Source organism: Phyllopteryx taeniolatus, chromosome 10, assembly GCF_024500385.1.
Source record: "Phyllopteryx taeniolatus isolate TA_2022b chromosome 10, UOR_Ptae_1.2, whole genome shotgun sequence".
NCBI classification, from domain to species: Eukaryota; Metazoa; Chordata; class Actinopteri; order Syngnathiformes; family Syngnathidae; genus Phyllopteryx; species Phyllopteryx taeniolatus.
The window spans coordinates 21,934,210-21,950,329 of record NC_084511.1 but is presented as its reverse complement, the minus strand read 5'-3'; the positions used below and the strand labels follow the sequence as shown (position 1 = coordinate 21,950,329).

Here is a 16,120-nt window from a genome sequence, read left to right as displayed (position 1 = left end):
TGATGCAGGTTATTGCTTTTTTGCAAATACGCTCCCATTTTGAATTTCATGTCTTCAACATGTTCCAAAAAAGCTGGGACAGGGGCAACAAAAGACGGGAAATTAAGAAATTCTCTAAAAACACCTGTTTGGACATTCCACAGGTGAGTGTCATGATAACACTCATCCCTTTGATCATTAATCATCTTGTCTTTGTAGTAAATTAAATTAAATATAGATTGAAAAGGCTTTGCAAATCATTGTATTCTGTTTTCATTTACATACAACGTCCCAACTTCATTTGAATTGGGGTTTGTACTTACGTATATATTTGAATGTCACAGCATTAAAACATTTTTTAATTCACTTTCAAGTGTCAACCATATTTTAACCCCAAAAAAAGCGAAAACATCAAAATTTGCTTTGTCGTAGATAGATAGACAGACATCCATTTTACAGTAATATGCTTCGTCCTCAACATTGACTCACCTGTTGATCACAAGCATGCAATTGTTTACTAAACATTCAAAAATTATGAGCCCCATGCTGCTTCACCAAAGACACTTTTCACGATCTGCTCTGCTAAATGGCAGAAAGTGATTGAACGTCAATAAAGTTTTGGCTGGTTTGGTGTCATCGTGACTGGAAAGAGGACAAAGGCGGTCACACTGATCCACATCATGTCGCCCGCTGCAACTATTTTTAACGCTGGGCGCTAATTAGCAACACGCTAATTAGCATTTGAGGACGCCGCCGCAGGAGCGACAATGATGATGACGTGCGACCTGGCGCCTTGACGACCGCTTCATGTCATCTAGTGTCATTGTTGTCAACCAATAGTGTAGTGTGTGTCTATCAATGTGTGTGTGTGTGTTAAGAGGATCAATAATTGTATTGATTTAGGCTGAGACGATGTGATTATGTGCTTCAAGTACATTTTCTTCTTCACTCTATCAAAGAAAGAACGGACAGTGCGTGTGTGTGTGTGTGTGTGTGTGAGTGTGTGTGTCGAACGTTCTTGCAAGAAGAAAAAGTCCACGAAAAGATAAAAGTTGAGAAACAAAGAATGTTTTAGTCCCTGTGCTGGGGGAAAGTGGGACAGAAGATTGATGAACAGATTATAAAATAGAAAGATGCAAAAGATGGAAAGGTGAAGGAATGACAAAAAGTGTCAATGAAAGATAGAAAAGATGGAGGCCTGAAAACAAGATGAAATGATGGACAGATGAAGAGATAAAGATTAAAAGATGGTCACTTGAAAAGATGGAGAGATGGAAAGATTCAAAAGATGAAAAGGTGAAAGAATTACAAAAAAGGACAGAAAAAACAAAGTTGGATGTGGAATAATGGATGAATTGAAAGATGGAAGAATGAAAACATGAACAGATTAGAATATGGATGATGAAAATTTTTTAACAATGCACAGATGAAGAGATTCTAATGTTGAAAAGGTAGAATGCCCCCAGAGAATGGAGAGATAAAGAAAACAATGACATGAAAAATAGAAAGATGTAAGAATGAAAAGATGTAAGATGCAATGAGAGATGGACAGATGAAAATATGGAGAAGGACAAGATGAAACGATGGTCAGATTAAAAAATGGAAAGATGAAAGAGTGATGGAGTGATGGAAGATTAATAAAATGGGATGGATGAAAGATGATGGACAGATGAAGGATAAAAAGATGGATGCATAAAAGATGGAATGCTATAAAGATCGCGTGATGGATGGATGGATGAAGACTGAGGACAAAGGTGAAGAAGGATGATGTCATGTGGTCCTCGGTGTTCGTCCTGCTGGGTGATTGATTGCAAGTGCTCCTTCCTCTGCAGGCCCCGAGGGAGGTCATGTTGTCGTTTCCCCTCCTCTCTTCCATCATTCATCCATCTTTTCATCCCTCCATTCATCCTTTTCTCCTTCATGGCCTCCCGTTGCTCGGACCGCTCGAACTTCCTCAGCCGGCGCTGTGCTGATCTATGCCGGCGGCTCCCCGAGGAGACAACATCTGAGATGCCGTACTGACAAAAGATGTGGGACACCCAGGAAGTCCAAAGTAAAGGGGAAAAAATTACAAAAGTACTTGGACACACAGGAAAGACGTGGTCACAAGTATTGGGACACACAAGAATTCAAGTAAAAATACATACAAAAGTACAAGGATACTTGCATGTGAACAAAATCCTAAACTATTAGGACACTGTGAAGTAAAACTATCTACCAAAATATTGGGTCACACAGGAAGTGAAAAGTCCAAAGACAAATGTTGAGAAAAGTACTGGGCCACTCAGGAAGTGAAGAAAATGTGGTCAAAAGCAGTGGGACATGCATGAAGTGAAGGCAGAATATCGCCCAAAAAATGCATTAGGACACACGGGGAGTGAAAAGTGAAGGAAAACAAGTAGACAAAAACACTTGGACACACAGGAAGTGAAAAATATGAGGCCATAAGTATTGGGACACACCGGAAGTGTAAGGTAAAGAGAAATGCTGCCAAAGGTATTGGGACACATGAAATGAAGTATAAATATACGCAAAAGTTTTGGGGGGGGGAAAAAAATGAAAAGTGAAGAAAAAAATGTAGAGCAAAGTAGTGGGACACACAGGAAGTGAAATATTGACAAAAGTAGTGGGACACAAAGGAAGTGAAAAGTAAAGAAGATGTGGACAAAAGTATTAGGATACACAGGAAGTAAAGAAAGTTTGGTCAAAAGTTTTGGTAAACACAGCAAGCAACGAAATGTTGAACAGATTAGGACACCCAGGAAGTGAAAAAAATGTGGACGAAGGTCTTGTGACATACAGGAAGTTAAGTACATTTGGACAAATGTAACAGGACACCCAGGAAGTGGTGAAAATGTGGACAAAGGTATTGGGTCACGTAGATTCAGGGATTCATTAATTAACGTAGCGGAGCTGTTCCCAAATCAGACACAAGGTGACGCCGCAGTTGGACTGAATGTATTTTATTGTAAAGCTATGAGGAAGAAGTAATTACAAGTCATAATTTCTTTGAGTAGCTCAGCAAAAAAAAAAAAAAAAAAAAAGAGCACTTACATTGATTCCAAAGTCAAACATGCGGATGGAAAAAAAAGCCAATAAAAGACAAACAAACCAAGAAACAAACACGTCACCCGACATTCCTCCGCTATTAAAAAAACGAGAAAAATAATCCCCCCCAAAAAGTGGATGAGCGGCGTGACGATCCTACGCGAGCCTACGAACATCGGACGAGCCTACGCGCCACATTTCCTTCACACGCTTTGAGTATAGAGATATTAGATATAGATATATATTCGTATTTGTCATCTCATTGGAAAAAAACTAAACTACAATTGCATGTACATAAAACTGTACAAAAAACAACGCATCACTAGCATTTTTTTCTATAGAAATATAACCATCCCACAGCAAGTCTACAAACATGGACACGCTTCTTCTCGGTAACCTGTGGAAAAAACAAAAAAAAAAAAGAATCCCACTGAAGTTCGGAAGCTCGGAGTCGCTGCACGCGCAATTCTTTTTTTTTTTTTTTTTTCCTTAGCTTTGTCGTGGGCGTCACAACGTTACAAAAAGTTTTGTCTACAAACTCCTCCTGGTAATCCGTTAGCCTGGTACATCTGCCAGTTACGTAACAATTACACAAAAAAGGTTTTTTTTTTGTTTGTTTTTTTAACTCAAATTGGCAAGTTTATGGCATTTGAAAAATATTGCCATTTTTTTTTCAATTATAAAATGAGAGCTTTTTTGAAATAGTAAATGACTAATGTTTCTTGTACATTTGATTTAATTTGTTTACTTATTTCATTACATTATGGGAACTTCAGTTTAATTTTAGCAGCTTGAATCGTTCCGACGTAATTCACTTGTGGTTTTAACTAACAGATCGTAACAAACTGACAAGTAACAAATCGATTTTGCAAGTTACGTAACAATTAAACAAAAACGTTTTTTTTTTTTTTGACAGAAGTTAGGTAGTTTATGACATTTGAAAAATATTGCATTTTTTTTTAATATTCTTAACTGGAGAGATTGCAACAAATATATTTTTACCATCGCCATGATTTGCGCCTCTCGTAATGTTTGACTTAATTTTTTTAGTTCTTGTCGTTACATTCCGGTTGTATTTAATTTGTGATTTTATCTAAAACAGGTAACAAATCGCGTTGAGTAACAATTACACTAAAAACGTTGTTTTTTTGTTTGTTTTTTTTTTACTCAAGTTAGCTAGTTTATGACTTGAAAAATATCTGAGGTTTTTTTTTATTGACAAAATTAAAGCTTTTTTAAATATATATCTATTGACTGGAGAGATTATAACAAATTAATTTTTACTACTTCATTTCCGGTTCTCGTACGTTTGACTTAATTTGTTTCATTATTTTCAATACATTACAGTAATGTAGATTTTATTAAAATTAACAATATACTAATTATGGATTTTAAAAAAGAGATCGTAGCAAATTGACAAATCACTTATTTACCAATGACTAAAAAAATGGTTTCTTTACTCAAATCAGCCAATATCACACTTTTTTTTAAAATGAAGAGCGTTTTTTTAAATAAACCTCGAGAGATTGTAACAAAATATTCAAGATCATTTTCTTTTATTGAACATTTGACCCAATTTGTTTAGTTTTTCACTACCTTACAGAGATGTTGGTTTCCTTTGAGCGGCATGAATCATTTGGACATTTTTTCATTTAATGCATACAGAGACCCAAATTTCAATTTGCTGCTAAAAGTCACCAAAGAAATCGTCACAAATTGTCTCAAAAGTAAACAATTTGTGCTTCTTGCACATTAACATGTTCATTTGCGCTTTTCGTACATTTGACCAAATTAGGGAAACATTTTCTCATTATGAATCATTAGGACGTCATTAACTTGCGATTTGTCATTTACGTATTTGAAGGGACCTGACTTCCTGTTTATGGCTAGTTGTTGTCATGTTGTGCGGATCAGGTTGCGATGGAGTCAGGAAGTATAAAATACAGTGTGCCCGCTCACTAAAATTGTGTTAAAAACGAAAAAATTAAATAAAATCCCGTACACCATACAGTAAAGCAGTGATTGACTGACCAACTGAGAAAACTGTGACAACCCAAAAAGGTTTTCATATTTATAAAGTCAGCTTGTTCCATGCTCAGCATTATAGTACACAATTGACAAACAAATCAAGTGCAATGTGGGAAATGTCAAATCCAACATTTGTTAAACAATTTAATAAAAATGTTGAAAATGTGGATGTCAAATTGTATGTTGTTTGTTTCCCAATACAAAATACTTTAATGAACTTGAAAGACATTTTCCTTTTTTTAAAATAATAATTCTAACAACCTGCTTTTTCTCGTCAAACTCAACTTCCCATTTTCAGAGAAAAAAAAAAAGATTTGGACTCTGGCCACTCGTACGATACGTATATGCTACACAAGGCACCCTGCGGCGTTAATGTAAGACGCGCTCAGTGTTAGCGTTAGCATGTAGCGTGTGCGGGACGGAGGAGCTTGGATCATGTCTTGATTTCACGTTCGAGTTTAACCACCTGGATGAGAGCTGAAGGAATCAACTTTTTGTACTTTGAACACGACAGTTTACACTATAGTTTTGTTGTGACGAAATAAGAGAAAGGATTAATTATTATTTCATAATTCATAAACTTGGGAATTTTCCAGACTAAATATTAATATTTGTGTCAAACTGGTTTCCAACCACTGGCTTCCAAAGTTGACGATTCGTTTGGAAGTCATGCAAACGTGGGAGCACATTCACAGCTGACAATTTAGCAAGTTAGCCTAATGCCATAGTTGCCTAAGTCAAATTTGAACGTTTTTGGAAAAAACAAGAAAAAACTTTGCTATCTATGCTATTAGGCTAACGGACTTCTTCTTCCTGGGGGGGGGGCAGAAACGTTAGGATGTTGGTGAATAGACAGGAAGATGTGAAACGCACAATGTGGCTGTCTAATTAAACAAAACAAAGGAAATAACTCCTTTTCTAGGAGCAGTTTGTCTTTAAAAACACCTGGAAATGGACAAAATGAGCCGAAAATTTTCACTTCAAAATAAAATTGCAAATCTTCCTGTGTCTTTATGGCTATGGCTTTTTGAGGGTCTACTCACAATCGACAAATTACAAAATACCCCCCCCCCCCCCCAAATAAAAACAACCAAAAAAAAACAAAAAAAAACTAATTTCATGTTTCCAAGACAAATGGAGCGAGGGCTGAATTCTCCCAAAAATTTCAGGGTGCAAGGATCCCTTGAAATGAGGCTAAATTGGCCACTTTGAACTACAATGGCAGACTTTATTTGGCTTTTCAGGCATGGCTTCTGGAGACTTTTCTGTGGGTCTACTCATGATAGACATACCTACCAAATTTCATGTTGTTAAGTCAAACAGAATGCAGGGGCTGAGTTTAAAAAAAAAAAATCATTCTAGGGAGCCAGAATTCCTTGGGATGTGCCTAAATCAGCCACTTTGTACCAAAAGGACTGACTCTCTTTGTCTTTTCGGGCATGGCTTATTGGGACTTTTTGTGGGTCTACTCATGAAAGACATGCGTAGCAAATGTCATGTTTCCAAGACAAAATGGGAGCGGAGGGTGAATTTTCAAATAAATTCCAGGGAGCAATAGCCCCTAGAAATGAGCCTACATAAATGAGTCACTTTGAACCAAAATGGCAGACGTCCTGTGTCTTTTCAGGGATGGCTTCTTGAGACTGTTTTGTGGGTCTCCTCATGATTGATATGCCTATAAAACTTAATGTTTCCAGGCCACAATGGGTGCTGGGGTTGAATTTTCGAAAAAATTCCAAGGAACAAGGATCCCTTAATTGACAAATTCGAACCAAAATGGCAGACTTTGTGTCTTTTCGGGCATAGCTTCTTGAGAATTTGTGTGGGTCTACTTATAATAGACAGGCCTACCAAAGGTCAAGCTGCTAAATCAAATGCCACAAATTTGGAGTTGGGTGTAAATGTTTAATTTGTTAGAGATGGTTCGTGATTTTTTTGGGGTGTTGCTGTATGGCAGGCTAATAAATGAAAGCGAGGAAAAGAAAATCCTTTTACTTTCCTTTCAGGGTCAAAAAGTCTCAAATTAAGACTTAAAGAATTGTGACGCTACCTTTAAAGTTTAAGAAATGAACTGCACACTCATAGGCATGCACACAAACACACGCACTCAAAGCCAGCAGAGGCAGTGAAAGGTCACTGAGTGTCGGCTGAGGTTAATTGGTAGCAAAGAGTAAGCATAACCTCCGGCCTCCATCTTTACCTCACGCAGCAAAACACGGCAGCCGCTTGGGAGGTGGGAAGGGAAAAAAAATGACCTGATTCCTGACGGCCAAGGCGAGAGGAAAGAGGAAAAGAAGAGGCTGAGGAAGCAGGAAAGACGACGGGGGTCTAGGCAGAAGCGGGAGTTGGGCCTTGAAATGGGAATATTCCTCACAATTTACGTTTTATAGATTACAACATGACTGGAAATGGACCTATTCCAACAAAATCGGCACAGAAATCAAAACAAAATGACAGACTACTCCAGGGAGCGCCGCCCAGTGGCTTAAGGGGGTTTGATTGCTTCAATTTTCCACCATCACACAAGTTTTTGCACAATTTGGTGAATTATTTAGTTGATGTTAAAGCCCTCGTAAAGGAAATTTACTAATTTGGCTTTAGCTGGAATAATAATAATAATAATAACATTTCCACAAAATGGATTATTTTGCCAGGATATATAATAATAATAATTAAAGCCTGACAGATGAAAAATAAAAATGGCAGAATAAAAATTATAATTAAAAGCCCCCCCCCCCAAAAGGAGAGCTATTTGGCAGAGTAATAATACAAATAATGATTAAAGCTGCCCCCAAATTGATACGTTTGCCAGGATGACACTACTAATAATAACTGCAGTTTGCTTAAAGTATGACCCAATTTGCCATCACCAGCACACTGAAAATTTCCTGAATAAAAAATAGTTAAAGGCCTCAAAAGTGATTCATTCGGCAGTCTGCTGAAAGTGATAATAATAATAATAATAATAATAATAACAATAATAATAATAATAAAAGCCTTATGAGGCTGATTACTTGGTCAGAAGAAGAAAAAGAGATAATAATACAAGCCCCCAAAAGTTATTCATTTGGCAGTACTGTGTACTGAGGGTAAAAATAATAATTAAATCCTTAAGAGGGTGATCACTTGGCCAGAATAAGAATATTAAAGGCGACAAAAGGGAATTGAGTTGCTGTAATAATGAAAGGCAATAATAATTAAAGTCCATAAAAGGTGGTTTATTTGCCATAATTATAATAAAGATCTCAAAAGGTTCTATTTTTTCAATCATTAAAATAACAAATATATTCCGTCCCCAAAAGATGGATAGCTTGCTAGAAAATTAATACTAATGATAATAATAATGAAAGCTGAAAAGGTGATTAATTAATAATAATAAACACAGCAATTATAACAAGAAAAAATATTTTGTAGCCTAAAAAATACTTGACCACTTTGATACTTCCTGTTAACTTGTGAAAATGTGGACATTCTGGCTCCTCCCAACTATTTTATTATTATGATTACTCTTTTCTATTTAACATCAACTTGAACTTCTGCGCTGACTTCTTTTCATGTTCAGTGATGAACTGTGTTGTTGATGAATTCTTTGACAATCAACATTTAATATGGATGATGACGACAATCAAGAAAATGTTTCGGATTCACTTCAATATTCCAGATTACAACCTTCAGCTCTCATTATGATGAGGAGGATGATGAGAATTTTAATTTTGACCTGAAAGTTCTTAATTTCCACTTTGGGCTTGTCAATTAATTCTGAACGGTTTCTCCTGTAACGAGAGTGTTGTGATGTTCAAGAAGAAAAAACAAGAAACAAACATTTCCCGGCAGCGTCTGTACATGCAAAACCCGTCAGTCCAGCGGCGTGACGTCACGCGAGCTTCGCCATATTTACACATATACACCGGGGAAAAAACACGAGAAAGACAAAGATTCCCGCCGTATGTAAACGAGGCAAACGTCCTGGTTAAAAAAACAAATAAACAAAACAAAAAAACAGGCCAGGTTGTTTGACTTTTTTGACGGTCGCAGCAAAAACTTCCCACAGAAGTCCAAAGAAAGAAGTTCAAAGTCTGGCTAGATAGTTTCACATGGAATACTGCGTAAGGATTTACAACAAAGTCTACTTGGGGGAAGGAGGTGGGGGCAAAAACATGAAACAAAAGTAAAGTGTGTTGTTTACATTCCTTCCATTTCTCATTTACAGCTGATTGGTTGGCTTGAAGCCAGGTGGGCAGAGTCTAAAGCAGTGGGCGTAAGGGAAAAGGGGAGTCTGTGGTGAAACACAGCCAGGCACAGGTGAGGTTTTCAGGGGGCTGGAGAGGTGTTTTGTAAGAGGGTTGTTGGGGATGGTGAGGTCTTTTTAAGGGTGGTGAGGTGTTTATTGAGGTGTTGGGGGGGTCAGTGAGGTGTTAAGGGAATTGACCATGGGTTTGGATGCGACAGTGAGGTATTTGGGTGGGGCAGTAAGGTGTTTAATAGGGCAGAGAGGTGTTTTGTGAGGTGTTCGGGTGGGCCAGTCATGTGTTTAGTAGCGTTATGGTGTATGGGGTCCCGATGAGGTGTCGAGTGTGATGTTAGAGGGGCACTGAGGTGTTTGGGTGGGGCAGTAAGCTGCTTAATAGGGCAGTTGGGTCTTTGTGGGACCAGTTAGGGCAGTAATGAGGTGTTTGGGGTTGACAGTAAGTTGTTAAATAGGGAAGAGACGTGTTGGGGATGTGGTGAGGTGTTTAGGGGGCAGTAAGGGAGGTGTTTAGGACTGGCAGTGAGGTGTTCAGTGGGATGGTGGGGGAAAGTAAGATGTGTTTAGGGGGGCAGTGAGGTGGTTTGGGGTGGTGATGAGGTTTTTGGAGCAGTAAGGTGTTTATTAGAGCAGGGAGGTGGTTGGGCGTGTAGTTAGGTGATAAGGGGGCCGTAAGGGAGGTGTTTGGGGGCCAAGTGCGGAGTTTATGGGGATGTGGTGAGGTGTTTAGGGACAGTAAAGGTGCTTGGGGCCCTGTGAGGTGTTTAGGAGCACTAAGGAGGCGCCTGGGGTGAAGTCTAGGAGGCAGTGAGGTGTTTATGGGGCGGTAGTGAGGGTTTGTGAGGTGTTTAAGGGCAGTGTGGTTTGTTTATGGGGAGCAGGTGTTCAGGTGAGCAGCGTCAACAGGGGGTGACAGTTGGCGGGGCTCGAAGCTGGGAGCGTCAGGGGTGGCGCCCTCACAGGTAGATCTCCCTCTTGGACGCGTGTCCCGTGGGGGTGGTGGCCGAGTGGAACTCCACCGCCTGGCTGAGGGGGATCTCCTCCAGGCCGCAGTCTTTGGCAGCCGCGCCCAGGGGGTAGGCACTGCTGTAGGGCGTCATGAAGCGCATGTTTGCCACCCTGCCGCCGCCGCCCGGCCCACGTTCCTCCACGGGGATGGGCTTGGGGCTGCCGTTGGCCACAGGGAGCGGCGCCGGCGGGTCCCGGGCGGCGTCCGTCTCCTGGTAAGGCACGAAGGTGGACAGCTTGGGGGGGGCGGCGCCCTTGGCTCCCTTGCGGTTGGGTGACAGCTGGCCAGGCATCCAGCATGAGTCCGAGTGGCCGAACTCAGTGCACTCGCGCGTGCAGTTGCCTGTCATAGCCACGTCCGGGAGGGGCCTCAGGTCTGGGCGGAGGGGGCACACAACACAACACACAATCAATAAATCTGGTTGCCATGGCAACTAGAACAACAACAACAAACTGATTTTTTTATTTTATTTATTAACCTAATATATAATGACAGCTATCCCAATGGGGTGCCCTTCAGTGGGAGAGAGATTAAAACTGTAATGTCTACAATCATTTCTAGAAAAAGTGTGTGCGTGCACCCCCAGTGGTTGCTCTCCAGGGGTTGCCAAAGATTAAAAGTGTTAAGGTGCTCTTCTGTAAACACTGTGTTTTCACTCAAAGTTTATTCAGAAAATAGAGAGGTTGAATATGATCATTTTTTGTGGGGGTGCGGTTAGGGGGTTGTGGAGCCTAAAAGCTTTCACAAGGCTGTTATACAACATAAAATCAATGTACTGCAGCTATACATTTATTTTTTTAAATTCATATTTTGATAAGGCTATGCTGGAAATGGGGATGCACCAACAACAACAATCTTGGTGTTGGAAGGGTGTCTGTGGCTTAAAAGTTTTGTTAAAGTTGTGCAATGATGTAAATAATAATAATAATTTTTTTTAAAAACATGGTAAATAAGGTTTCTTTAGATGGTTTTGGGAGGTTGTTGTAGGGTAGAGGTACGCCAACACTGTTGCATGTGTTAAAATAGGGTGCATGAAAAAGCCAATTAGTAGCCCAAGAAGACAAAGAAGGGAATGAATGATGTCTGGGAATAAAGGGGAAAAAGAGAAGAGAAGAAATAGTTTGGAAAAGGTCAGTGAGGGTAAAGCAAAACATGAAAAGCATATGCAGGAAGTAACCTTTCTCTCCCTACGCGTGACATTAGATCATTCTCTAATAGCGGAGGCTCTAGGGTAAAGGGGGGTGCGGGGATGTGTGAGGGGGTCCTGGCGGAAAAAGGCAGCACCTCCCAACTCAAATGGCGTCGGCTTTATGGAAATTGAAATTCATGGCCTCCAGTTTAAACAGTGGAGCTTTAAGGACTTCCTGTGTAAAAAAGCAGCAAAATGTTGAGTCATGAACTTTGAACTTGGCTTTTCTTCAATTGCATTTGTACTTGTCACAAACTAATAGCACTTTGTTTTAAAATATGACTCATTATTCTATTATTCTTATTACCGCTAAGGCTGATTATGAACTATTTAAAATGCTATGCTTTGTATCCTACTTCTAAAGAGATTTTAAAAAAGCAATATGTGCTCTCTGCGTTTTAAATAAAGTGACATTTTTTCCCCTTTCACACAGAGATTCTACTGAAAACTGTGAAAGTCAATCAGGCATTTATCAGCCTCTGCTTTTCACACATAACCCAGCAAGACAGGGGTGGAGGAAGTGAGTGTCGAATTATGGCATTCCCTTCCACAGAGCGATTCTGCAAAATTGCTGCATCCAAGCAGAAAATGTAGATCCGGCTTTTATCAGTCTGTGCCTTTCACACAAAGCCCAGCCAAGGGTGAGATTACCTCGACTTTCACACAGTGACACGGCGTCCCACAGTCCAGCAATTGGCACAACAAGCACAAGGTGTTAAGTGATACTTCTGTCTCTGCATTATAGTACTACCTTTCACACAGTAATTGGTAGTGGTGGTAATGGCGCATCCGAGTCATGAAAATAGATCCAAGGTTTGTCAGCCTGTGCCTTTCACGCAGAACCCAGTAAAGGGAAACATTGCTACAACATTCACACAGCGGTTTGATAATTAACAATAACAAGGTGGAAGAAAAAAGTATCAGGTGTTAAAACTTCTGTTATTACGGTACTATTGTTACTGTATTCCCTCTCACGCAGCGATTCTGCAAATATGACGCTTCTGAGCCTTGAAAGTAGATCCTAGATTTGTCACAAGATTGAGCACAAGAAGGCGGGAGAAGTGAGTGTCAGGTGGAAATTTTCACATTTGTCCCGGCATTATGGTATTTCCCTTTCACACAGCCACCATCCCGCCTCGATTAGTGCCTGTGAAGGTAGGAAATTGCCCAGAAGCATTTTGTGTCTTTGCTCTCTCACAAACAGCGACGCAAGTAAAAGATAGTTTTGGCGGCAGCGTGAAAGGTGATTTTTCACGCTAACTCTGGAAACACAAGCTCACAAAAGAGAGGCAAAGTGTTGTTTTGTTTAAGTGTTAGTGTTTATTTACTTAACGCTGTCACTTTAAGTGCGCGTGCAGCCAATGAGGCAAACAGGAGCTGTCCGTGGTGCTGAAAACTATCTCACTGTCGACTTGTGTGTTTTGTGTGGACAACAAACTTCAACAACTTGGTTTTTTTGCGGAAAATAAAAGCATTCAAGAGCATTCCCGCCTTTAACACAACTCTGACTTTTTTTAAAAGCAGAAAGATACCATTTTTTTTTAGTGCTCATTCGCAGTAAAATGAAACATTGTTATATCTTTTCAATAAAGTTGTATTGAAATATCAAGAAAAGACAACATACATTGTCACTTATTTGGTGACCTTTCTTCCTGCTACTGATTTTCTTAGTTGTAAATGACACATTAATGAGCATTTAAATCCACTTTTCAACACAAATTAAATGAAAAACTGTTCTACATAGTACTACATCTATAATTTACTGACTGGTAAAATTTGATTGTAATAACTAGAATTGGCCCTGTTGTTTTCTATTTTCATTTGAATACTTTTTGTCAAGTATGAGCATATTTTTTTATCTACAGCTGCTTAATTGGACAATAATGTGACCAAAAAAAGTTAACAATTGATTTAATGAGTGTAAAGCATAATTTTTAAGAATAATTAAAGTGTTCCTTTTGAAAAGTGATCACATTAAAGACAAAGGATTTGTGAAACACCATTTTTTTTCACTGTTCATGCTTTGTTTAATAAGCAATAAATTTGGCATTGCATTAACATCACATTAGTTTTAAAGCTATAAATTAGACTGTTGAAAAGTATATATTCAGTGCTGTGAAAAAGTATTGGTCCCCTTCTCAATTTCCCCACTTTAATGTTTAAGATCACCAAACAACAAATGACAAATATTACCCAAGTGAACTTAAAATGCTGTTTTTAAATGGGGATTTCATTTATTTATGAAAATAAACTATTCAAAGTTACCTGGCCGTGTGTGAAAAAGTAATTACCCCCCTTGTTAAATCATGAATTAATTGTGGCTAATCACAATTTTTGGTTAACTTTCACCGATCACAAACAAGCCTGATTACCTCCAGACCCGTTCAATCAAGAAATCACTTAAACAGAATCTGTCCTGACAAAATCAAGTCATATATATATATATATATATAGAGAGAGAGAGAGAGAGAGAGAGAGAGAGAGAGAGAGAGAGAGAGAGAGAGAGAGAGAGAGAGAGAGAGAGAGAGAGAGAGAGAGAAAGAAAGAATAAAATAAAGTAATTTTTCAAAAATCTATATCAAGCAAATGTTACATTCAGACTGAGCTAAATTTAAAAAATTAAAGTTTGTTTTAATTGAACGGTGGACCCCAGCTATTTGCAGGGCACAGGGGCCGGTGAACATAGGTGAATAATTTACAGTAATTATAATTGCCATGAAGAAAACGTGGTTAAATGGGGATTTCTGCAAACAAATGTTTCCCCAGAAAATCTGCTAATAGGTGTGGGTCTACTGTGTTTATTTTATACTTGGTTCAAATCTTATTAAATGTAATGACAGTCCTTTATGCGAAAAATGTAAAATATATTTCTTTATTGATTGATGTATTGGTAGTAGTTATTTGGTTTTAATTGGCCAACGCTTCACATAATAAAAACGTGTAATAAATGAGTAAATAAACTCTCACTGAGCGACATTTCATCCTTAAGTGACGATGATACTCAGGTTTCTTTCTTTTTTTTTTTTAAATATCATTCCATCCTGTCTTCACTTCCTGTTTGTTGGTATCTGTCCGGCACCCTCTATAGATGCCCCTAACCCGACCCCACTTTCCAGTGTTTCACAGACATGGTCTCGGCTAATTAAACGAGGGTCAGATTAGAACTTTGTCTTGTCACTCTTTATTCTCTCTTAAACAACTTATTACTTTTGCAGGAATTAAATTAGCTGGCAATTAATTAAAGGACGCAGGGACAACGAGGACGAAGGGGAGAGGAAGTTGGAGGGGAATAAGACGAAAGGCGGGGGCTTTCATGTGTCAGGTTTGGCAGTAAATGAAGATGGAAATTTATTGCCCGAAAGAAAACTAAATTAGAAATATGAAATATTGGAATTAAATAGAGGAACGTTTGACACCCCCTTCAAAAACAGCCCTTCTTAAATAAATGTTTACAATTCATGAAGGACTAAAATACCCCAATCTTTTTTTCTCAGTTTTTTTTTTTAATGAGTTGTTATTAAGCCCCTTACACACAGATCTTGCAAAAATGGTACAAGTAGATCCCCCACCCAAGTGGTGGTGCCTTTCACGCAGAGCAGTTGAGTTTAATTGAAAGCGTGAAATTGGATTTTCTTAAGCTTTACTGACCTGCCCTTGACACTACCTCAAAAGCCGGGAAATTGCCTTGCTCCCTCATCTCTACGATAGTACCTTTCAAACAGTACAGCAACACGGGGGCGAAAAAAATGAGGAAAAAACGGCTTTTTGCATGCAGTGTGAAAGGGACTCATAATACCTCTGAAGTTGGAAAATTGCCTGATCAACTTCACCTTCTTCCTTTCGGTTGTTTTGGGGGAAAAAAAGGTGGATGTAGTAAAAGTTCATATCCTCATTCCGCTTTTCCGCTAATCCCATTTCACGCAGGCACTGACTGGCCTACAGTATGTTATGCCTCTGATACTACCTGAAAACCCATGAAATTGCCTTTGTCACTCGTCTTTATTTTGATACCTTTCACACTGAAAAGGGCAACAGAAAAGTACAGAGGAACAATCTGCTTTTGTGTGAAAAGTTGCTCAGTCTGAAAAGTTGTCAGTGGCATTTGTAGGTAAAAAGATGGAAGAAAAATGGTGGATGGCTGTTAAACTTCAAATCCCCTCTTTCTGCTTTACACTAATCCCCTTTCACACAGGCACTGACCTGCCTCTGTTACGCCTCTGATACTACCTGAAAAACCGGGAAATTGCCTTGGTCCCTTGCCTTTGTGCCTTTTAGCTTTCACATAGAACAGCGACATGGGGTAAATCTGTGTGTAAAGCTGTGACGGGCAGTGTGAAATTCAGATTGTCCTGTATGAGGATATGTGTTTTGTGTGTGCGTGTGTGTGTGTGTGTGTGTGTGCGTGTGTTTGGCACATTGGTTTTGTAGCCTTTTGTACTTTAGCGTTTGCTAAGGAACCGGACAGAAGGCGCCTGAAGCGGCTTCAAGTGCAATAACGCTGCAGCAGCTTCTCAAGCACATAAATATTTGACCATTGTGAAGTGTGCATGTGTGTGAGAGAGAATGTGTATGTATGTGTGTGTATGCGTGTGTGTGCGTGTGTGTGCGAGAGAGAGGTCTT

The 16,120-nt window shown here is 39.2% G+C and overlaps 1 protein-coding gene across 2 annotated transcripts in view; it reads right to left on the bottom strand.

The window, feature by feature from the left end:
- Positions 1-3,002: 3,002 nt before the first annotated feature.
- LOC133484313 (protocadherin-1-like) overlaps positions 3,003-16,120 on the bottom strand; it is a 144,679-nt gene continuing 131,561 nt past the window's right edge. For both annotated transcript variants that reach the window (XM_061786626.1, XM_061786627.1), the window contains exon 5: positions 3,003-10,685. In XM_061786626.1, the coding sequence (XP_061642610.1) occupies positions 10,258-10,685 (428 nt within the window). In that variant the 3' untranslated portion in view covers positions 3,003-10,257. The remainder of the gene's footprint in view (positions 10,686-16,120) is intronic.